Genomic DNA, 25,781 nt, shown 5'->3' on the forward strand with positions numbered 1-25,781 from the left:
GGAACAAATGCCACCCTTTTAACATTGGCCTGTTATAGCGCCACCAGCAGGTCAAATTTAGCAAAACACATTTTTAGAACAAAATGCCTCAAATCATGCATGCAGTGTCCGATTGCCGTGCAAGGCCTAGGAATAAATGGCATCCTTTTCACATTGGCCTATTATAGCGCTACCAGGAGGCCATAATAACCTACCTGACCTGGCGGAGACTTGTTTACTTTTGATTCAGTGCAGTTGAAACAGTGAATAGGCATGGAATTGAATGCATTTGTCAGCATTAATTATGAAATTTCCGTGATAAATAATACATTTTATTATTAGACTCACCCGATGGCAGCGGCAGCCCAAGAGCAGTTAGGTATTCAATATATTGCTCAAGGACATTTCAATATGTTAACTGTTACACATCCTGTCTGCTTGCATTTGTTTGTTACAGTTTCACAATGGCTCTAAACATAGCTGGGTTGGTAGCAGTGTTGGTCTTCTATGCCTTGATCCTGGCGATGGGGATCTGGGCTTCTAGGAAGTCCGTGAGGGAGGAGAAGAAATGTGTGGGATCTAAAAGTGAAGTCACCCTGATAGGAGGACGCAACATCAACATTTATATTGGCATCTTCACAATGACAGGTGAGAAAATACAATTTGTGCACAATGCTTTTTCACAATTGTTCAAGATTTCCTAATGTTTCAAAAACAGCAGATCTACAAGCCCCAAAACATCTGAAGAAAAGTAATTATCTGAAAAACATGCATTGATAAAGCCTTCCAAGAAAATGGACTGGTGACGTCATCTTTACATCAGTACAGCTGGGTCTATGTATTCAGTAAGTCATTGCTCACCACCAGACTTTGTCAGTTTGTGAAACAATTTTCTGGATTCCCATTGTCAGCTTTAGGTAGAGCAATAATACGAGAGCAGAAACCTTGGCCCCCATTTATCAAATTGGTGTAGACCAAAAAACGGGTGTTAAAATCAAGCGATATGGAAACAATCTAACATAGCCTATTTGCAATGTTATAAGTTAGTTGTTTAATAATTCACCCATTTAAACATGTGCTTTAACAGTCATTCAGATAAGATTGGCTCAGTCCTAGGCTATACGAGCCTGAGATTGGCTCAGTCCTAGGCTATACGTGCGCTTATGCGAGAGCATTTTCGGGAGTCGGGAAAGGCGCAGCTGTAAATATTTTAAAACGTATATACAGAAGCTAAGTCCTCTGGAGTTGTGTATAACTTGGGTTAAGGATTAAAACCTGAAGCTCCAAACCTGTGCCCAGCGCAGGTGATCTTCAGGCTGTGGATTTATTTGGGCCACGGGAGATCGGAGATATTACCATCCCAGCACCAATCTGGGAACCCATGGTAAAAAAAAGTAAAAACAGCGCCACCTGCTGTTTTTTTTACCTTTGATTTGACTCTGGGAGGAGTAATTAAGTAGAACTATGCCCACTGGAAACCCTCCACTTCCGGTGGTGCGCCTATGTTTTATTCCCACTAACAATATTTCTCCACGGAACACTAACACCATTTCTCCCACAGAACATGGATCATTTTGGTTATAAGCACACTTGTTTCTATGACGAAAGAGCAAGTTAAAATGTTACTAACTTTCTGTGGTTTTGTCGGCTTCGAGGGCGCTATTGTTAAATGAGTTTCGGTTTGTTTCCAGTGGGAAGCGAGCGCACAGATGTAAATCCCACCCACTACATTTGATTGGTTAAAGTGCGGCCTGGTTCCTGATCTCAAGGCCCGCCACTTGTAGCCAATGTGCATAGGTTCTCAACGCGACTCCCGACAGATTCAAGCGCAGCCCTACACACCAGCCTTCATCCATTAATGTTTATGCATTCACACATTAATCACTCCACAAACGTTCAGATTATGACTGCCTTGCCGGGCTATCTCTCATTAATGTGGTTTAACGGCAGCCTGTGACTCACAAGGAATACATGATTGCTTTATTTTAGTGTAATTGAAACGCGCACGTCGGTAATGGGTTAAATTAATATACAAACGTATTGCATTCATGACGATGGGATTGGTGTCATTCATGTAGGCTGCTAGCCTACTTGACAAAGATTGTACCGTTTTCAGATTTATCAGAGCTCAGACCAAATGTACGGTTGGATTGGCTGTATAGGATTGCTTGATAAATCCCACATGGATGTGAGCGTAAACTCATTCCTGGGCTCGAATTTAAGCTGGTTTCTACGTTCCATTGATAAATGAGGCCTCTTGTATATCCATTTAATTTTTTTATTAAAATAAAATGTATTCCCTGTTGCACATTGTCTTACGACAGCGTTGTACAAAAGTACTGAAAAGATGCAATGCGTTGTGAGCTTGTAGATTTGCTACTTTGAAAATGCATGAAACATTTTGCCTATAGTGACATGCCCAAAATAGGGACTCCAGGTTGAAAGTGGTTAAGTCTTCCATGTGGGCTTTCTGCAGTAAATATTTAACCAATGAAAAGTATTAAGAGCTTGTGGCTCTTAATACTACAATACTACATTGGATCCATTGGAACACAAGTTAGGTTTTTTTTCCATTTACTGAAAAGTAACGGTTTTGGACATAGAGTACAAGGTTTGTTCCTGACAGCAAACATTTTTGTTGTGTACAAGTGTCAATCTAAGTGTGTGTGTGTGTTCATGTGTAGGCTATGTGTAACTGTGTTAAATGCCTTGTCTTCATCATCAGCCACCTGGGTTGGAGGAGCCTCCATCATTGGTACTGCTGAGGCTGTCTACACTCCCTCTCGTGGCATCATCTGGGCCTTAGGGCCCCCTTCATGTGTGATGACCTTCCTCATCGGTAAAAAGCAGCATGTATATTCTCTCAATTTTCAACTGTAATCCATTGTAGTCCGGTAAGAGCTGAGATTCAAGCCTGTGATGTAACAGACTTGGAAATCACGTTCAAAATATATGTATTCATTTTTTAGAAAAAACTCAAATCACACTCCACCATCATGTTTATTATGCCCTCAACTTCACTCTTTGACTGCCAAGGACGAGTAAACTCGTCACTTAGTCCACAATGCCAAACACGAGTTTGACAAGTTTGGGGTTTTCAGTGGTTTTCCACCAGACGGCGCTGTTCGCTACCCCATAAATGATGCTTTCACTGATGACGACAGACCCGGAATTGACGTAATTTAAAAAAAAAATACGTTCTGTTTATTTCCTGTTTCAAAATGGCTATATCTCCGTTCCTCTTGCTTTACGGCAAAAACAAGGCACATTCAACTGGCCACAGCTAAGCAACAGATTACCGTGAGCGGATAACTTTTTTTTTTTTCGAGACACCCGCGACCCCCGTGCGTATAACGAGGTGATCGCCGTGAGGACAGCGATCATGGTAAATATTCCATGATTGTTTAAAGCTGGCACTGGGGTGACACTGGGGATCACACTATTACTCTGGCAGTAGAGAATTGAATTGATTGATTGAATATGTTATTGGGCAAACAGCACAATTACATTTATAATACTTTGTCTAAAAGATCCATCCAAAAAAGTCCTTGTGGACTTGTTTCCATTGGGTATTCAATTCATAGACATATATAGTAGCAACCAAACAGTTCAAATATCACAAAAATACTGAAAAAAATATGTGTACAAACAAAACAAAAATGCAAAAAAATAAATAACATATGTACAAAAAAAGGGGGGGGGGGGGTCGTCTGTCGAGCGGCAAAATCGTCCTCTTTTGGCCTCCAGAAAGGTGAGTCTTTAAGGTTGTTTTAAATGAGCCCAGCGAACTGCATTTTTTGAGGGATGGGCTTAGACTATTCCATATTCTAGTTAAAATGGGAATTGGGTACAAAGTAGTTTTTTTTTGTTTTTAGGGTATACAATTTGCTGTATTTGGATGAGTGTGTACAATGTACTGATATAGTACATTAATAATCCATAATGACGTGATGGTTGTCACAAAATCACAAGAAACATGTGGACATGTCTTGTGGGCCCACTGTTTGAGAAGTGTCTGCCAAACCCCCATGGACCATCTTGTATGAGGTTGCTGTCCTAGAAACTTTCATTACCTTCAAAGCCACTTTGTCCTGTGTGAGAGTTTGAACCCCCAAAATAATCATATTGGAACTGGGGGACCCCCCATCCTGACAAGCACTTGAAATTGTAGGAGTTGAGTCATTCAATTTAGTTTGACTCGGTTCCACAGATAAATATTGTGAAAAAATCGGCTATTTTCAAACTTATATTATTTTACCATTTGGCCAATGCTTGATCAGTTCATATAGTATAGTTTGTTGGTTTTGATGCTTTTTATTTTCTTTTCAATTAAATTGTCACTTCACTGTCTTCTGTGGACCCCCCCCCCCCCCCCCACAGGTTACCACTGGTCTAATCCATCACCTTCATGTTGTGTCCCAACAGGAGGCTTGTTCTTTGCTGAACAAATGAGGTCTAAGTGCTTCGTGACGATGATGGATCCATTTCAGCATCGCTATGGCAACGCAATCACCACAGCCCTTCTGCTTCCCAGTCTGCTCGGTGACATTCTGTGGGTGGCCGCCACCCTGGGTGCCTTGGGTCAGTCATAGCCTCGTTCCCAGTCTTTTATCATCTCTGAGGAGAAAAGCCTGGTCAGGACCTAATGCAGAGAGTGTCTATAGAGCGGGACCATCGTATGTACTTCCCCCGGAAACAATCTTTTTCGACCAATCACAACACTCGTTTCCTTCACAGAAAATGTAAACAAGCCTTGGCATAATTTTCTTGGGTTCTTCTTCCACCAAATTCCGGTACTTCTGTAGACACTCAACCGACTAGGTCTTGCCCATCGTGGGTCAGTCATACTTTATATCACTGTTATTCAATGTCGGGTCCATGGACCACCTGGGGTCCAAATGGACCCTTACAGGTCTGTAACTCTGAGAGTGTACAAATGGTACATGGGATGCAGGCCTTACTTTGTAAGTTCATTGCAACATCAATGCTATTTAACTCTTTTTAGCTGTTGGCTCTGTTCACTATTACTTATCAGTCAGTAGGCCTACATACTACCTAGGGCTACCTAGGGCTACCTACCTAGGTTTCAGGAGCAGAAACAAAAAAGACACAGAAACAAAAGGATATTTTATAGGAGCAGAAACCAAAATGGAAACGTCATCATCTTTAATTGTTAGAAATTAGACATCTCTATTACTGGTTAAATAACGTGATGTTTTCTTTCCTACAATATTTAACCACTACAAAAGTGCACTCCGTGGAAGGCATGTGAGTGTTGTATATCTGCTATCTTCGCTGAAAGTTTGCCTATTGTCATGGTTCGTTCACCTACACTATTATGACATGTGCAGAGTTGGGACACTAGAGTTCAATTTTCTTATAGACACGTGTGTATTGTATGTTTTTACAGGTGGGACAGTCAGTGTGATTCTTGATCTTCATTCGTCCTACGCCATCCTCCTGTCTGCAGGTGTTGCTATCACCTACACAATGCTGGGAGGCCTTTACTCAGTGGCCTACACCGATGTCATCCAGCTGTTGATCATCTTCATCAGTCTGGTGAGAGCAGACAAAATAATAATAATATACTGTATATAGCTGCAAGCAGTGATAAACGGGGCCAAGGAATGCAGAGAGAAAAAAATAAACAACTAGAACAAACTATAAGTAATATGCACAATAAGACATAGAAGACTGAACTTGAGAGAAAGAAGGCCATGCAATTAACAAATGAGCATTTTAAATAGCTGAACCTAACCTACAGGCATGCAAATATAACCTGACTGCCAGATGGAAGAAGCTTGCATCTCATTTGTTTCACAGGCTACTTCCATCTGGGACCTCGGTAGCACAATCGATGAAGGAGCGGTCCCTTTTTTTTTTCAAGCTACTTGGCAGGTGATTGGATGATCCCGCCCCTTGCAGCTGCTGATTGGTTCGAACACGCAGCGGTGCGGGCAGCTCTACTGTCTGAGCGAGTCCATATGGAGGCTGTATTGTGAAGTCAATACAGCCAGAGTCAGGTTAATGCAAACAGCCCCGGGGCGAAAAAGGTGACATTGTGCTTCACCCACCTCCACCCACCTCCACCCATCCCGACCATGGACCATCTTGTATGAGGTTGCTGTCCTAGAAACTTTCATTACCTTCAAAGCCACTTTGTCCTGTGTGAGAGTTTGAAAAACTGCTCAAAAATCCTGGGTTTAAGTGTTTTTCAAACCTGCTCAAAATGGCAAAATGTGAGCTTACTGGTCAAAGTGATAGATATTGTGTTTCCTCATGAGTCAAGACAAATGTGTAAGCAAGTTTCATGGGTGTCGGCCAAACGAGGCATGACTTCTGCCAGTTTAAAGTTTGCATTTTCAAACAATTGCTATAGCGCCCCCCTTTGGCCAATTGGAGTAAGATTGGTTTCAGTGATATTTGGAATGACCCTCTACATTCCTGCAATGTTTAAAAACAAAAGTCTTCATGTATGTGTTAGGGGCATATGGATAATCTTCATAAAACTGCAATATTCATTGGCTCATAAAAGCTTAATCTTTTCACTTAAAAATCCACTCCCGTTTTTTTTTTGTCGGCATAAGTTCAAATTACATGTGTAGAACTTTTTGTTTACTTTGCTCAAAAATCCCGGGAGGAGATAGATTTTAGCTGTTCATATAATTTCATAATATGTCATATAATTCAAAATGGTGGGAGATATAAAGGTCAGAGGTCAAAAGTTAGACCGTGAAAGTTGTTTGGCAAGAGGAGACGCATGTGTGTATCAACGTTTCATGGCTGTAGATCAAACAGGACATGAGTTATACCTGTTCAAAGTTGATTGATTGCTATAGCGCCACCCTTTGGCCAATAGTTGTGAGTTTAATTTCTTGACCGTTTTACATGACCCTCTACCATTACACAGAGTTTCATAAAAAGCGACTGCACGGTTAATCCAGAACTGTGAAAAATGGCAGAAGAAGAAGACAAAAGTGTAGAGATGCAATAAGGGTCTAAAGGCCCTACGGTCTTGGCCCCTTAAAAAGGTTAAATTGCTATTTTCTGATAGTGATCATTGCTACAGAGCGTTTGTTCGGTCACAGGGGTCTTTCCAGCTCTTTAGTAAGCAGAATATAGTACATTTTCAGGTAGGTGACAACATTTAAGCCAATCAGGAGAGAGCACTGAACATGCATTTTCTGTTTAATAAAGAGCTGGATAGACATGGGAGACTCCTTTTACTGAACAAACACTCTATAACAATGAGTACTATCACAATATAGAGCTATTTAAGACTTATTTTAACCAAAGTAAATCACTTTTACTTTAAAGATAACATGAAATGCCTTCTTGAGAGTAGTTATTTTCAATGTATAGGCCTACCCTATTTCCTTGTGAAAATAGCTGATCTACAAGCTCACAACTTTTTGGATAGCAACGCTTTGTGAGCTTGTAGATCGACTACTTTCACTAGTTTCGGTTCCGAGGAGACATACAATTTATGTATTGGTAAATCGTTTGTGAACCGATCTTAGTGTTAGTGAAACAGGGGTTTGGTTCATGACAGAAGGCAAGAGTTTATGATCTTCAGGTGGTGAGAATGGGCAGCATCACATCTGACCCCCTGACCCTCAACACCGGAGCACCCCAGGGATGCGTGCTGAGCCCTCTCCTCTACTCCCTGTACACGTATGACTGCATAGCCACACATGTCTCCAACACCATCATAAAGTACGCGGACGACACGACAGTGATAGGCCGAATCGTCAACAACGACGAGTCTGACTACAGAGATGAGATCAACTCACTGGCGCTCTGGTGCCGGGAGAACAACCTTGCTCTCAACGTCGACAAGACCAAAGAACTGATTGTGGACTTCAGAAGGCAGCGGAGAGACCATGCGCCCATCCTCATCGACGGTGCTGCAGTGGAAAGGGTCAGCGAGTTCAAGTTCCTCGGAGTACACATCGAGGAGGACCTTAAATGGGAGACGCACACCAAACACGTGAAGAAAAAGGCTCAGCAGCGACTGTACTGGCTCCGCCGCCTGAATAAGCTCGGAGTAGGACAGCGCATCCTCAAGCTGTACTACAACAGTTTCGGTTGAAGGCATCCTAACAGGCTGTATCACGGCCTGGTATGGGAACTGCACTGCCCGAGAGAAGATCAACTTACAGCGAGTAGTGCGATCGGCAGAGCGAATAATGGGGAACGAGCTCCCAGCGCTCCAGGATCTGTACAAGAAGCGGTGCGTGGTCAAAGCCAAGCGCATCATCAAGGACAAGTACCACCCAAGTAACAAACTGTTCAGAACTCTACAACTACCGCGACCGGGCAAGGGGACCTACCGCAGTATCAAGAGTTCCACGACCAGGTTTTGGAATAGTTTTAACCCGGCTGCTGTCAGAATGCTGAATGAAGCATGAGCCCCTTTCAGAAGCCTGACGACAGGCGGTACTCGCAAGCTGGTTGCAGACTTTTCTGGCTCTTCCTAAACACACATGTGGATTATACCAGGGAAAATGACTTGGACTTAGCTCCCCCCTCGGTAATATGAAAAAACACATGAGGAATCTTATCAGCGAAAAACTCTCTAGGTGTACAGTTTGTGACAAAAGCTTTTAGTCAAAATGCTAATCTTAAGAAACAGATGTTGATACACACAGGAGAAAGGGCTTCAATTGTACGTTTTGTGGCAAAAGCTTTAGTCAAAATGCTAATCTGAAGAAACACTTGAAGATTAAACATTAAGATGGAAAGCTCCCCCCTCGGACATACCTGTAGACCACACCAGGTACAGATTACTTTTTTTTTGTTTTTTTTTTCTCTAAGCACCTTAGCGTCTATAAGTATATCATGCACAGTATACATACATTGCTGCTATGCTCAGGCACCTTAGTTTGTTTCTTATCTCAGGTACTTTGTAAATATGTAGATAACTTGTTTTTGGCCTTCTATTGTCTATTGTTGATCTCCTTCCCACTTGCCCCCTACCCCTCTTCTTCTCTCTCCCCACTCTTCTTTCTACGGAATTTACGTTGCGATGGGAGTGATGTACAAAAACAAATTTCACCCACTTTTTTACCTTGTAAACCTGTGATGTGACAATAAAACTGATTCTGATTCTGATTCTGATCTTCAACAGACACCATCAGGCTAGACAAAGCTATAGCTCAATTGGCAGTGTGGCAGCCTGTGAGTCCTCAGGTCAAGGGTTCGATTCCTATCTGTGAACATGGGTTGAGGTGTCCATGAGTGAGGTTCTTAACCCTGGATTCCCTGCGTGCTAGCCACAATCCCTCCATCCCCGATAGCATAGTTCACTAGTGGTGAACATAATTATATTTTTGTTTAACTATTTCCTTGTTCTGTTTTATCTTGCCTTTCTCAGTGGCTGTGTGTTCCCTTTGTAATTCTCCACCCATCATCATCTAATGTGACACTCACACCTTTAAACTCACCGCCCTGGATGGGGGAGCTCAAGACGGAGGATGTTGGAAAATGGATCGATGAATTCCTCTTATTGGTTAGTTGTTGTTTTCCCCCAAATCCTATTCATGTACACTGTGCACCTGTGTTTACATATCCGCACTGTCAGGCAGAGACCCTCAATGTCCATATTTCATCTTTTTATGTTTTTCATAAATTAACGCCATATGTTTTAACGTCAATGTTATACTTTGTGGTATGACAGTGTTGCACAAAAGTAGCGGCCTACAAGCTGGAAGATCTACAACGTTCACAGAATGTTTGCCTCAGAATAGCTTTAGGGTTCGTTTGGTAACAAGAGTTTGTGACTAACTTCATTGGGTCCATTGGAACACAGGTTATTTTTTCCATTGTCTTAAAAGTAATAGTTACAAGCTACAGCTAAAAGCTTTCAGCCCGACAGCGGTGACGTCCATGTGTGCACTGGTTCAGTTCCTTTGTTTTGCGTCTGATGGTATTACTACTGTATTTCATTGTCTCCGCAGGCCGAAAGGCATGGCGAGAGAGTATGTTTTGCACCCTGTCCGTCCGTCCGTCCGTCCGTCTGTGGACAGCTAATAACTGGCACCGTTGGCTTGATCGCAGCGAAACTGTGCACACCCACTCCCTGGATGCCAATTCAGAACCTCTGCCCCAAACATGGGCAGAGAGTCCGGTTATAGTGCCACCAGGAGGCCGCTTTTTGCAAAACCAGTTTTTTGACAGTGCACCTATATATTTTGTCCAAACGTCACGCGAATCGGTACACAGTATCTCTATAGTCATTAAACGAAACGGGTTTTTCAGATTTTTCACATTCCATCCTGATTGTTTAAAAATGGCTTCCAAAGTTTGCAGGATTGGTCCGTTTTGAACAAAATGCCTCAAATCGTGAACACAGCATGCAATCTGTGAAGTTTTGCACGCACATTCTCACTGGGCAGAGGAAAAAATGCCACTTGAAAACTTTCAAATCAGCCTCATGGTGGCGCTATAACCCTAGAGTCACTCCCTAGAGTGCACTCCCTAGAAACCAAGGAAAAGCCTTTGCCCTGCATTTTTCACATCTGCCTTTTATAGCGCCACCAGGAGGCCGACTTATATAAAACATTTTTTTTGCTAATTACTCATTCAGATTTTATCCAAATTTCACACAAATCGGTAGACATGATCTCTATAGTCATGTGATCATGACGGATCTGTTCTATTTTGATCTCCTCACAAGTATAGTAATACAAGGGTTTGTGTGTGTGTGTGTGTGTGTGTGTGTGTGTGTGTGTGTGTGTGTGTGTGTGTGTGTGTGTGTGTGTGTGTGTGTGTGTGTGTGTGTGTGTGTGCGTGCAGTCCCTGGGAGGACTGGGCACCCAGGCATTCTATCAGAGGGTCCTTTCTGCTGCATCACCTGCTCAGGCCCGAATCACGTGTTTTGCCTCAATGATCATCTACTTCATCACGTTGATTCCCTCATTCATCATAGGAGCAGTGGCTGTTTCTGCAGGTACTTTAGAAACATTGCACACACCGTTAAAGCTGCAATCCGTAACTTTTGTTCTACCCAGGGTTCGACTGCATGAGACCAAATTTCTACCGCTGAGCTAAGACAGATCGCTTGCTTGGCTAGGGGAGAATATTGCCCTTATGAGCTTCAGGCAATACCACCTAGCCTGGGATCCAGACTGATTCGCTCCATTCGGTGGATTTGTTTTTTCTCACTTCGCTTTTCTGGCCATGGTCCTATTTGACTCATATTTCCAAACGTCACCAATTACATAGGCATGTCGGGAAGTGATCTGAATTTTACGTTGGAAGCCACTGGTTCCCCCCACAGACCAACCAGAATTCGCTGCGCCTGGGTGCCGCAGGCAAAATAAATCACATTTGCCGCAGGGTGCCGCAGGCAAAATAAATCACATTTGATGTGGCCACTAGTCACCATAAGGTGTAGCCAAAATACCAAAGAGAAAATCACACACAATGGCCCAGATTCACTAAGCTGGTCGTAAATAAGGTGTAAATAAAGTTACTAAAGGAGGGTGTATTTTCTGTAAGCTAAAACTGACATGCAATTCACAAAGGGGTGTGTATATCCCTCAAATTTGCGGATCACAGGTGTATAGCATGATGAATCTGGACAGCTGCCAGCTCGTCGTAAAATCTCAAGCGTGTTCCTCAGAAGGTCATTTGCATTGCAATGAAATATCCAACTTCAACTTCACCATACTGAACAGTGTTGCCATGTCCACTTATTATAAACGCCTTTGGGCTTGTTTTTTATGTAAAGTTGCTTGTAAATATTGGTAGTTGCGGGTTTTTGAAAATCTTCAAATAAAATGTGGAATATTGCAGATCGGCTATTTTCAATATTTACAGTTCTCATATGGCCTAGTGCCCTATTGGTGCTTCTTTTGGGCTTATTTTCATAGACCTGGTTGTTTATTTCTCTCAAAATCTGGCAACACTGGTGCTGGAGAAGAGCAACGTTTCCGTCTCTGTATCTAAAAATACATATGTCGCATCGCCTTTACAGACAACTAGTACATCTGTTCTGTCTGGAAGCCAGTCCCTCTACTGCATGATGGATCAGCTGAACGTAATGATCTCATGTGTAATGAGACTAAAGAAGTTTACAACGTTTAACCCCACCACTAAATAATAGACTAATAAAGCCTTTTCTACTGAACATTGCTCACCTTTACAGTGGTTTCCTCATCAGATGGTAAGAAGATGTATTAGGCTATTGTGTGTGGCGTTCATGTGATTAATATACAGTAGCCTAAAGTATTATAAATTAATAGCACGGCCTTAAGGCAGGATAGTCTATTTTCATCATTAAGTGAAACTTTGTCTGAGTTGGCCGACACTGGCAAACACACTGAGGGACCTAATAATTCAGCTCTAAATGCAAATGATAGCCTATCATTTACATTTAGAGCTGAATTATTAGGTCCCTCGGTTGTTGTCAGGGTCCCTCAGTTGTTGACTAGAAAATAGGAATCTGCATCATGTCAAGAATAAATCATTCTAATGACATACGCAAGCATTGATCCCTGGTAAGTCAGCCTCGGAGCTGACTTGAGAAAGAGCGGAGCCTCCTCTAAAATCACAGACAATAAAACATGGACGTAAATTGCTTTGTGAATCCGGCCCAATGACTTTAAAGATTGATTCTGTTCCTAATTGTTGCCATCTCGCTGATCAATGATGAAATATTTGTCATTGGGCTGCCCTCTACAGACTATAAGACAAAAAACATGTTCAAGTTCATCTTCTCATCACTTTGGATGTCCGGTTCCCCCTTTCAGACTGGAACCAGACAGAGTATGGTCTTCCAACTCCGTTTGAGCAAGGGGAGGCAGGGAATGTGCTTCCACTGGTCCTGCTCAACCTCGCCCCATCCTGGGTGTCTGCGTTGGGCATTGGAGCATTGACTGCAGCCGTCATGTCCTCCGTAGACTCTGCCATGCTTTCTTCTGCATCCATGTTCACTCAGAATATCTACAAAGGCTACCTCAGGAAACAGGTTGGAAACTTTGCTTTGTACTATAATTATGTAACTATGTGTCTCTGCATGTGTGTGTCTGCTTGTGTTCATGTGTCTTCATGTATATAGCAGTGGCTATACTGTATCACTTTGCATCCTGCCAAGAAATGCTAAACCGTTGTTGTGATAAGCACAGAGGACCTGTAGGCTTTCAGCTACGCAAAAGAGGTTTTGGTGTGATAGCAGCTCTATTAAAGCTGCAATCCAAACTTTTTTGTGAATAAAACGTTATTTCGACAATGTTTTATGATAGAGTATGTTAATACAATATAACTAACACAATTGCAGTGGTTGGATTAGCACTTCTATTGAGACATTGTGGTTGGGGAGGACCACTACTGTTTCACAAGATGAAATTCTGAGGGAAATGTCTCGCCCTCCCAAATTAGCTGTCCGTTATTATCTCAACAGTAGAAATTTCAGCACTCACAGGGGGAACAAACCAAATCCCGGGTACTACATGGTACAACTTACCATCCTAAATTATGTTCCTGTATCAAATTTAACCATGTTAGATGGATATGTATGACGTATATATATATCCTTTCAAATCCAACACTTGCCTGCCAAAGGCGTATAGTATGTATACGTCCTTTCAAAAATAAATATATATTTTTTAATTATAAAAAATAATAATGATAGAAGCAGAAATGATGAGGTCACAAAAAAAGTCAGTCCATCAACTCCCATGTCATGAGATGTAGAAAAACACATTTCTTCTCCCAGACTGCGTTTTTTGGAGAAAATAAGCCATATTCAACTGCCGATTATACAGAATGGACTATTTCGGTGTATATATAGCCTATATATGAATATATTTTTATTTTTATTTATTTTTTCTGGTGGATAGACGAGAATTATAATATTATTATGTTAATAAAAATATAATTGAGGACTCTTATAAATGCTGAACCAACAGTGAGTGAGGTACTTGAGTATAGCAACTACAGTACAAACAATAAACTAAATGGAGGAAAAGAACAGTGGATGCCCTGGCTGCTGACCACGGACCTGTGTGTCACCAGTTCAGCCTAAAATGTACAGAAACACCAATTAATCACTGAGCACCCACCATCATTACACAATAAATATAATATACTGGCAAGCCCAGTATATCATCCCCCAGTGGTTGAGCGCCGCCACAAATTCTGTTGTGACTAGCACCTTGTGGTATTGACGTCGGTTGGGAATGTCCCGGGACGTTACCACCTCTGAAACGGTCTCATGTGCAGCCTCCCAATTCGTAATAACGAAATGGCCGAGGCCATGAGACCTGCCATCCTCATGCAGGTTTTGAGTGTGACCGTGTGGCCCACGGTAGTCAACATATTGAAAACCTTTAGATTCTGACTGAGGGCTCTTAGGTCTAGTATCGGACACAGCGTCAGAGCCCTAGCTTCTGACGTGAGGAGGCTTCATAATGTAAGACGGCATAATATAAGACATATGGAGGAGGAGGCCTCGCCCGTGTCCTCTCCCCTGTTTGGTGTAGGAGAGACGTCTCTGTGTGGTAGAAAAGCTTACTAGGTTTATACTAACCAGAGAAAAACAACACAAGGGCAGTGTTAGCGTATAGCTAATGCCTGCTGAACCGGTTGCTAACAGCAACTTGTGAAGCATGTCAGTAGTCGCGTGTCAGGTCAGCTAGTATCATGTGATGCTAGGTGGTAGTGTGCGACGAAGAACATAGTATGGGCAACCAATACTATTGTGCTCACTCTGTGTTAGCTTGTAGCTAAAAAGGTAGCGTGCAAACGTGTTGCCAAGAAGTCACTACAGGGAAAAACACGGTGTGAAGCATAATGCTGTCGTGTTTACCCGGTGATAACATGCAGTGTGCAAACGTGTTGCTAGCGGGAGCCTTAAGAAATCACCGGTGGCAGCGCGCCAGGCCAGCTGGTAGCATATGATGTGCAAACGTCTTTCCAGCGGGAGCTCCCAGGCTCACCGGTGGTAGCGCGCCATGCCAGCTGGTCGCACAAGACGCTAGTCGGTGGTGTGCAGAGCTGTCCAGAGATGAAAACACACAAGAGCGGAACGCTGGTGTGTTTTCTCGGTGTTAGCTCAGGGCTAGGAGGTCACTTCGGGAAAATACATGATGTGAAGCATAGAGTGCTGCCGCATTTTCCCGGTGTTAGCCTGTAGCATGCCACGGTTGTCCAGCGGGAGCTTTTAGGCTCACCGGTGGTACCGTATTTGACCAGCTGGTAGCCCTTGGTGCTAGCTGGTGGCACGCAGAGCTGTCCCTAAGACAAAACAAATTATGAGCGGAAGACGCTGGCGTGTTTGCTCGGTGTTAGCTTGTGGCTGAGAGGCAGTGTGAGCTAGCCGTCAGACGAGAAGAGGAACTAAAGTGGTGATTTGGAATCACCCCCGGACTATATAGGACGTAGGGGGGCAGCTCATTCTCACGATGCCTCGCTGTAGCAGGTCTTGTATGTGGGCCTTGTCCAGTGAGAACTGAGAGGGGGGGGGGGTGGTGGTACCGCTGGCGTACTGGGGCCTCGTCCATCACTGGAATGACGTGGTGGATCAAGTTGGTACAGCCCAACTCCCCATCAAGATAAGAAGGCTGAATGCATCTCGATACTTAGTTATCAATGTTTTGGCCAGGAGGGGGGGGGGGGGGCAGGAAGGCGAATCAAAGTCCAGCCAATGGAAATTGTCTGGAAGTGTATCAAGAAATGCTTCTGTGTTCACGCCAGGGGCCCTCTCCCATAGCGAGACCCCAAGCGAAGTACTGGATATAGAACCCGAAATGTGTAAGTATCGAGACGCATTCAGCCTTCTTGATGGGGAGTTGGACATTCTTCTGCTGTTCTGGGTTGTTGCGGGACTGGATCTTGTATACTGTACTACCCACCTTGTCAAGGCATTCCACCTCTTGGTAGACTGTTGATTCCCACACGTCTTGATTTTTTCTTCGTCCTGGTCCATGGTTTTTCCGATTTTCAGACTAGGGTGCTGACTGGAAGAATGGATGTGGCTGTTACGATACGATACGATACGATACGATACAACTTTATTGTCAGCTTTCACCGAAATTTGCTTTGTGACCATGACGTCACCGCTCAAGATACAGGCAGGACATACACAATACATTACACAAAGTACATTACAGGACATACATCACAGAAGCAGACAGAAACAAGAACAGTAGAACAAATCCTTTTGGTTTACCGACTTTGGTTTAAAAGCCGAACAGACTGATGTACAAAAGAGTTCTTTAGCCTGTTTTTCTCATATTTAGGGACTCTAAACCGCCTCCCGGAGGGCAACAGTTGATATTCATCATTTAAAACATGTAAGGGGTCAGAGGAGATGCTCTTTGCCAGTCTAAGCATACTATTGATCTGGGCCTCTTTAAAGGAACGTAACACAGCCTCGACTGGCCTACCAACTATTTTAGCGCAGATCTTAATTTGGCTATACAGTTTGTTCTTATATACCATTGATAGGCTGTTAAACCAGGCCGTGCTACAGTACAACATCACAGTTTGAACAACAGACGTATAGAAAAGAGACAAGATCTGACTACTAGCACCAAACGATCTCAGTCGGCGTAGGGAGTACATACGCTGCTGTATCCTCTTACAAATATAATCAATATGAGATGACCATGATAAGGTGGCATCTATCATCACCCCCAGATATTTGTAAGATGGGACTTGTTCAATAGCTGAACCATGGATTGTCACCGGTGGTGTCTTATCACCGGGAGCAGGGCCAAATATAATTTCCTCAGTTTTCTTAGTGTTGATAATCAGATTATTTTTGTCACACCACTCCACAAGCCGGTCAACGCTGCCCTGGTACTGTTTCGGGTCATCACTGTCAGTCATCAGAGCTATTAGCGTAGAGTCATCTGAATATTTCAGAAGAAACTGATTTGACTCGCAGGTGTTACAGTCTGCCGTGTAAAGAGTAAACAATACAGGAGAGCTAATGCAACCTTGGGGTGCACCAACTCTGGTCCTGATGGGAGAGGAGAGTGTCTTGTTTACCTTTACATACTGAATTCTGTCAGTGAGGAACTTAAGATAAAACTGAATAACGAAAGGATTAATGTGTAACTGAACCATTTTAGTGAGGAGCAAGTCCGGCTGTATTGTGTTGAAAGCAGAAGAAAAATCTAGGAAAAGTCCTCTAGCATAGGATTTTGGTTTGTCAAGATGTTTAGAGATGACGTGAACCAATGTGACAACTGCATCCTCTGTACTACGACCCTGCTTGTAAGCGAATTGAAATGGGTCCTGTGAGTTAAATATGGCATTGTTGAGATGATGAACCATAATTTTTTCCAGAGCTTTCATGATAACAGATGTGAGTGCTATTGGTCTATAATCATTGTGTTCTTTGGGGTTTGGCTTTTTTGGCAGTGGTTTTATGTGAGCGGTCAACCAAGCCTGTGGTATAGTATGTGGATTATCAACAATGTGCTGAAAAATGGGCTGCCAGACAGGGGCCAATTCTGTGGCAAAATCCTTCAGAATAAGGGGGCTTATTAGGTCGGGACCAGGGGCTTTTTTTGCGTTTAAACGCTGAAATATGCGCCTGGTTTCCTCCTCACTGACAGTGATTCTATCCCCACTAGAGGGCACCAACGCATCAATTAAATCTACACCTTTATCTAGACCATCGTTTACAGGCTCAAAGCGAGAGAAAAAGCTGTTTAAATCATTTGCAAACACCAGTTCGTTATCCGTCACAATTGGCTTATTGGAAGGAGACATACCGGTCATACTTTTCATAGTGTCCCAGAGTCTTTTAGGGTTATTTGCTTGAAATGAATCCTCTAAACGCCTCCTATGAGCCTGTTTCGCCTCCCCAATTTTCTTCTTTAGGTTCTTGTCCAAACTCTTAAGTTTGGCCAAGTCCTTGTTCTTAAACGCAGCTTTCCTGTCGTTAATCTCGATTTTAATGTCTCTGGTCACATACAGTTTGTTATTGGGATAGATCTTAATTTTCTTCGTAGGAATAGCCATCTGCACACAGAAGTTGATGTAGTCGCTGGTTACAGTGGTGGTTTCATCTACGGAGCTGCTGTGGAATGTGTCCCAGTCCGTACAGTCAAAGCAGGCTCCCAGCCTCTCCCTGCTTTCAAGTGACCATTTCCTTATTTCCCTCTCCTCTGGCTTGCTAGCTTTAAGTTTTGTTTTATAGGTAGGGATCAGGTACACCACGTTGTGGTCAGAGTTGGCTATGGGGGGTCTAATTCTGGATTCATATGCCGTTTTAACGTTCACATAGCATTTGTCAAGGATCTTGTCTTTCCTGGTGGGACTTTTTACAAACTGGTTAAAACCAGGCAGAGTGCTGTCCAAGTAACAGTGATTCAGATCCCCCAGAACAATAGTAGGTGCACCTGGATATCTCTGCTGTTGGTTATGGACACAGTCCGCGATGGTTGCGGCCGCTTGCGCAGCATTAGCCTTGGGCGGCACATACACCACGCACAACAGGATGCTTCCAAACTCCCTAGGTAAATAAAAGGGTCTCAGACTTACACAAAGGATCTCCACATTCTTATTGCAGATCGTTTCTCTTACAGTGAACTGTCGACACCAGAGGTCATTTACATACGCGATGACACCTCCCCCTATGGACTTTCCCGAGTTAGAGTCTCTGTTAGCTCGCACGAGAGTAAATCCATTGATCTCAAACAGGGAGTCAGGCGCATCAGATTTGAGCCAGCTCTCCGTGAAGCATAATAAAGATGCCTCGCGGAATTCGTGGCAGTACCTCGCATAGGCTCGGACCTCGTCCACCTTGTTGTTCAGGGAGCGCAGGTTACTGAGGATGATAGCAGGGAGCGGCGGTCTTGTGTGTCTTCGCCGAAGTCGGTTGCGAATACCTCCTCTCTTTCCTCGTTTCCTACGCTTGGCTGGCCGTCTCAGCTCGGGTGGGATGTTGTCCAAAATCACCGGTGGTAAACGGTGTTGGTTTCTGTCCTCTTGGGTTGCTAGCTCCAACAGGAATTCCCGGCTATAGGAGAGGCTCATTCCCCTGCCGAAGTCGGCGTTCGGGTTAGTTGTTGTTTGTGTGGCAGCTGAGAACTGTGCTCCCCAAAGGGCACCGATCCCCACCAAAATCAGTATAAACCACTGACAGTTCATTTTCGTTCCCGTTTAGTCATCCTAACATGCGATGACAAAGTCAGACAAAACATATAACACACTTAACAAACAATCTTGAGCGGATTCGACATGGACACGGTTCGCAGCTGAGCAGCGCCCCCGGAAGTATTGAACTCCTGGGGGTTTGAGCCGCTCCCTGGCTGTAGCGGTTGCATCCAGATTTGTTTGGGCAGCAACATACACAGTGGCCAGATGATCTTGGTGTTCCTTCAACCAATCATCTGGTGTAGTAGAAGATGGCTCTTCATCGGCTCATCCCAGCAAGTCAAGTCAACAAGCAGCTGGGGCTTCTGGCAAACATCCATTCGTATGGTGAATGACCAGGTTGTGCTGCTGGAGTCGACTCAGGACCATCTCCAACCGCTGCAGGTGTTGACTGAAGATTGTGGAGAAGATGACGATGTCATCCAAGTACAGCATCAGTGACTGGAAACTCTGGTCCCCGACGGTACACTCCATCAGGCGTTGGAAGGTGCCTGGTGCGTTGCAGAGTCCAAATGGCTTTCAGTTCAATTCGAAGAGGTCAAACGAGGTACAGAAAATCGTCTTCACTATGACTTTCTCTGCCATTGGTACTTGATTTTAACCACTAGCCAAGTCGAGAGTCGAGAACCAGTCGAGAACTGGTAAGGGCATCCAACGACTCCTCAAAGCGTGGCAGAGGGTAGGCAGCTTTTCTTATCTTGGCGGTGAGTTGTCTGTATTCGACACGCAGCCGTATATCCCCACACTTCCTCTGGGCCACCACGATGGGGGAGGAGTAGGGGCTGCAGCTCACTCTCACGATGCCTCACTGTAGTAGGTCTTGTATGTGGGCCTTGATCAGTGACAACTGAAAGGGGGGGGGGGGGGGGAGGCGGCGGAACCGCTGGCGTACTGGGGCCTCGTCCATCACTGGAATGTCCTGGTGGATCAAGTTGGTACAGTCCAACTCCCCATCAAGAAGGCTGAATGCGTCTTGATACTTAGTTATCAATGTCTTGGCCGCCTGTACATCTTCAGGGGGCAGGTCAGGCCACTTCAGTTCGTTCAGACCAGGGAGAGAGAGGAGGCGGGGGACGGGGCTATGCTGACATGGACTGAATGAATACGACCTGCCTGTCAGGGTCCTCAAACTGCTCCTCCACGTGTACTGACCGGGAGGGGGAATGTAGATCGGCCAGATGTAGAGACCCCAGCACTGTTTTTGGTTTCAGCCACTGGTCTTCCTCGCCAACATTTACAATGGGGATATTGACAGTCCCCCTAGAAATAGCAGTTTTTCGATGCTTGGAAACTGGGTTAGGAGGGTCTTTTACCACCAGAATACCCATCTGTGGGAGGACTGTGCCCAGGACTTCAACATCCAACTCCACATATCCCAAATATGGGATGTCCAATCCATTGGCTGCTGTTAAGTGAAGCCAGTTATAAGATTTCAGCTGTTTGTTAGTTTGGGTCTTAAGATGTTGTTCAAAGAAGGCCTGTGTTATGGTAGTTACCATTGACCCGGTATCAAGCAAGGACGGCACCACCACACCCCTATGATGACCTCAACCACTGGGCAACGTCCAATTAGCCTGGATGCTAAACTTGCCTGTTTTGAACCCCCCAAAAAAACTCCTGATGCCGGGTTCCCAACAATACAGGGCGCTAGTTTTCCTGCTGCTCAACGGCATTCACCCTTACCCCCACTCTTTGGCCCTGTCCCCTTGACCTCATCGCATCTGTGAGCCCCACTAGTGTCAACCAGCCAAAATCTTGTAATATGACCTGCTCTGTTCCACCGCATGCATATTGGTTTACCATCTGCTGAAACGTGTATGGCTTCGGCCTATTGCCATTGGGGAAGTCCTGGGGATTTACATAGTTAGGGACAAAGGAAGAGCTCGGGCCTAGGTGTTTAAGAATGGCGTCAAGTTGTTCCTGCTGTTTACGTAAACACTCCTTCAATTCCCCCAACTCATCACTGGGCCTAACATAAAAGGCATTAGTATCAACCTCACCTTGACCAATTCCTGAGGCATGAGAGTCACAAGAATAGGCTCGTGCTCTGTGTGTACTATTAGGGGGCCCTCGCTTTTCCCATTTGATGGCTGCATTACGTACCTCGGTAAATGACTGGTTCGGGTGTTGCCGAACCAGGTGAGCGAATTCACGCTGTAATTTAGCATCACATACTGTACATTTTCAATGCAAGTGTCATGAATTATCAATTCTGGATGTAAAACACCATGTGGATCCTTGCATTTAAGCAGCTCCATCAAATGTAACAACGCATGAGAACATTCACGTATGGACTCATTGTCCTGTTGTCGGCGTTAAAAGAACTGTCTCTTTAGTGCCACATAATTGATCACAACCAAAATTGTCAAGCAATATGAAAATTGAGTCGGGTTGGCTCTATCTGCTGAAGAGCCAAATTTGACTTCCCTTTTAGCTTCCCCCGTCTAAAAGATGTTTGCTGTACAGACACTGGCCCTCATTTATCAACGTGGTGTAGACCAAATAATTGGTGTACGGCGAGATCACCGCAACTTTCGGCATTTATCAATATATCCTGACTTTGAGTTTAGGGTACCGTACGCTCAGATCTCAGGTCAGGTTGAAGGCAGTTGTTGACTTTTAGTAGGGCGGGAAATTGCCGTTTTCACTCCACGATGGTTCACTTGGTGATCAAAAGCGAGAAATTTGGCACAAATGACCTTCATATGACCCTAATTGATAATCAACCTCTGGCCACGCAGAATTCCTAAGATTTCAAGATGACCACCACCAGTTTTCAAAATGGCTGCAACTGGGCCAACATTTTGGACTATATCACTTTGCTGGGGCTGTAAATCTTTGATTTCCCTCTTATTTTAATATAAGAGAATATTTTATGGAGCTATTTCTACCAAGTAAGATAAAAAAAATAATATTAGGTTCCAATATGGCGGCATATTTTCCAATATGGCTGCCGATAAATTGCAGAAATGTGCTTATGGTTAATCTTGTAGCACATGTATTTGTATTAATTATCATACACATAATCCATTTATAGCACATTTTAAAGTGATTTGATAGCTTTTTAATGACCTAGGGCAACAGACTTTTCAATATGTTCACCAATAAATACAAAAACTTAGATATATATAGGATATTTTCTCAAACAGGTGCTGACCTTTTTCTCTTTCCGTTGAAGGACAAAACTGTATGGCATCTGCTGAATGCATGAAAGAAGCAAAGACCTGATGACTTTGATCCAATAGCAATTTCATGAACGGGGATCCATCTGAGGTCCTTCGACAGCTTTTTCAAGCCAAGTCTTTGTGTCTGGGTAGCTCAGTCGATAGAGCTTTCACCTTCGGATCACATGGTCATGGGTTCGATCCTGGGCATCGCCAACTCAGTGTATGAATAGGTACGGTGAGTGTGGCACTCCACCTTAGCAATACCAGGGGTCTGTAAGACTCCTGCGTTCTCAGCTGATACTGACAATAAGTCTCTCAGATGTAGTTAATACGAACAAGTGCAACTGCTACGACAACAGTATCTGAGCTGCGAATCATGGTGTGTCAGATGCTATCCTCTGCAGCTCTGCCTCAGATACTGACATTGTTGACATAACAGTTTCACTTGTTCATTAGCTGTAAATTGCCTTTGGAAGGAGGGAATGACCTCAGATGGAACCCTGTTCATGAAATTGCATTAGCTATTGAATCTAAGTCATCAGGTCAGGCACGACTTGATTTGTTTGCAAGAAAGCAGCGATCATATGACTTCATTCCACCAACAAGTGCTGCTCTGAAGGAACACTGCAGGAGAGCTGCATTCCAAGCAGGACATATATGGGGCCAGTCACTCTTGTGCAGTCCTGTTTTGCCAAGTCCAATCCACTGGGGATGGCACCACTCATAATACAAACAAAGCATGTTTTGTAACATACCCCCGTAGTAAGTTAGCATGCACGGCGCCGGCTACCGGCGAGCAAGGCTAAACCAAGACGACAACACGACGAACAAACGTGACTCTCTGTGGTCTCACAAGATCTACTCTTACCATATAGGCTGTATATTTTATGATTAGGTTTGTATATTGTATGAGTGTGCTAAGGTCTGGACATGGTCTGGACATGCTGGTTTCATCAGGTGATGATCACATGACCTGCACCTGTCATTCATATTGATGTGTGTGACTTATTTTGATCTTGTTCGAATCCCTGGTTGGATTGCAGCTTTATTGAATTGAAGAAATACATTTGGGACCTTATTGGTGAACGAGTATAAACACTTCTGAGACCACAGTTTTAAGCCCTGAGAATTTTGATGAACTTGAAGCCCGACTTTGACGTATTATGGTGTCACACGCTGAAAATAGCAGATCTACAAGCTCATCCACAACACATTGCTATTTTCTGCATGCCACACCGCATATATACCATATGACGGGGCATACATTCGGTATTAGGCACAAGAAGGAGATCAGATGGCCAACACTGATTTGCATCGTCATTAAGACACGGTCATAAAGCAAATACTTAGATCTAATTAAGCAATATTACACGAGAGGGTGTGCTTTACGGTCATTATTGGCACGCCAGTGATGCGGTCAGGAACGAGGCGAAGCCGAGTTCCGCGAGCATCACTGAAGTGCCAATAATGTAGGTAAAGCACACCCTCGAGTGTAATATTGCGATTATACAACAGTTACCAACAAAACACATCCAAATGTATTCATATTGTGGAGCAATTCATAATAAAAATGTTTCGCTATTATCCGTTTCCCTGTAAGGAGAAGAGTTTTTGACTGAGACATTAAATAGTCCCTGTAGCAACGCTTTGAGGCACCGTCTCATCAACACAGCTGAGCTATCAATGCTTGCGCAGTGGAATGAATTCCAGTAGGCTATATGCTCCATCGTACGACCGTGTCACGTGGCCAAAAGAACTGATCTACAAACTGACAACGCGTCGCGATGGCAACACGTTGTGAACTTGTAGATCGGCTATTTTCGCCGTGCGATATCTGGCTACACGTTGTGAACTTGTAGATGTAATGTAATGTAGATGTTACATTACATTACAACTTGTAGATGTAATGTAATGTAATGTAATGTAATGTAGATCGGCTTTTTTCGCCGTCCTCTTTGTTTTCGTCTGTTTGTTTTCGTACCGTGGGACAGCGTGACGTCACAGCACAGTTGTGCCATATATGGTCTAATCAGGTGCGGACTGCAGTGCGGAGTGATTTACTAATGTGATTAGGCCCGTGCTATCATGCTGGTTTGAAGCACGGCTAGATAGCTATTTCAACCAATCAGATTTCTTGGTCGGAACTACCCGTTGTATAATATTGCATCGATGTCGTCATTTTGTAATAACAAGTCTTTTCCACTCTCTCTCAAGGCATCAGAGAGGGAGTATGCATGGGTGATCCGCCTAAGTGTGCTGCTAGTGGGCTTGGCTAGCACCGGTCTGGCATTCACTGGGAAAGGAGTCATGGCTTTCTGGCTGATGAGTGCAGACCTGCTGTACTGTGTGATCTTCCCGCAGATCATCTGTGTCGTACATTGTCCCTTCGCTAACGGATACGGTGCGGCCACCGGCTATTTCCTGGGGGCTTTTCTGAGATTTCTGAGCGGGGAGCCTCTACTCCACATCCCCCCGGTCCTGATGTTTCCCGGTTGGAGGGAGGATGAGTTAACAGGGGACATACACCAGTATTTTCCCTTCAGGTCTTTGATAACGTTGCTAACCTTGCTCATCATTCCCTCAGCCTCCTTGCTGGCACGTCTGGTGTTCACCCGCCACGTGCTGCCTCCTTCCTGGGACGTCCTTGGTGTCTTGAGGGAGGCTGGGAAGGCTGTAAAGGGTGTAAATGGAGCGGGGAGAGCAGAAGTAATCTTACCTGCTGCTACTGAGACTACTGAGAATTTGCTGGCTACCTCCTCCACCTCCAGCTGCTAGGAGGATGCTAGAGCCCAACCGATGATACATAGGTTATGCCAATTATCCTGATTTTGGAGAATATACTGTAGACCACTGATTACCGATGTGACCAATGTTTTGTAAGAAAAAAGGCAACATCTTTAAATATGATTTAATTAAAGTTCTACTAATTATACAATGAACAAGCAATAATAAATATAGAATACTGTATACACATCAACTGAATTTTATTTAACCACTTAAGCCCTATTCATGAATTAAAAAAAAAAATCTGCTATTTAAAAAAATGTTTGAAAATTTGAAAGTGGTTAAAAATCTGTGTCTACAAAAACATCTAATAATGGCCGCTATACCACCCACATAGATATATATCGGTCAGGCTCTAGAGGAGCTCAAGACCCTGATGCTAGATAGGAGAGTGTGTAGGGCAGCGATTCAGGAGTCCTGAGCTGGTGTTGGCCACACTCTCTCATCACATCGCATCTAGAGGTTGAATGTAGAGCTGCTTTTGCTTCATATGGTGATGCTGGTCATTCTAGTTCAATCAAGTTATTTGTGTGTACCTAAAACCTAATCTGGTTATAAATGGCAATTAAATGCAGTTGCAGTGATTAAAATCAACAAATGTACCGGAGACATTAGCATCTTTCCGCCGGTCATCAAATTATTGGCTTAGGAATGTGACGAAAACAAAAAAAATCTCCATGAATTCAAGGCTTCATCCGTGATTTAACTCATCCCAAAATACTCAAAAAATAATTA

General features: G+C 43.8%; 1 protein-coding gene across 1 annotated transcript; it reads left to right on the top strand.

Annotated features, from left to right (window-relative positions):
• Nucleotides 1–443: 443 nt before the first annotated feature.
• Nucleotides 444–25,037, top strand: LOC311054526 (high affinity choline transporter 1-like; the record flags this gene model as incomplete). Its single annotated transcript, XM_084070540.1, has 8 exons — nucleotides 444–627; nucleotides 2,705–2,818; nucleotides 4,405–4,560; nucleotides 5,390–5,538; nucleotides 9,356–9,490; nucleotides 10,777–10,930; nucleotides 12,735–12,952; nucleotides 24,477–25,037. The coding sequence occupies 8 exons, from the start codon at nucleotides 444–446 to the stop codon at nucleotides 25,035–25,037; spliced, it is 1,671 nt and encodes a 556-aa protein (XP_083926666.1).
• Nucleotides 25,038–25,781: the final 744 nt, after the last annotated feature.

The sequence above is a fragment of the Gymnoscopelus microlampas genome, assembly GCF_963454915.1.
Source record: "Gymnoscopelus microlampas genome assembly, chromosome: 11".
Classification (NCBI taxonomy): Eukaryota; Metazoa; Chordata; class Actinopteri; order Myctophiformes; family Myctophidae; genus Gymnoscopelus; species Gymnoscopelus microlampas.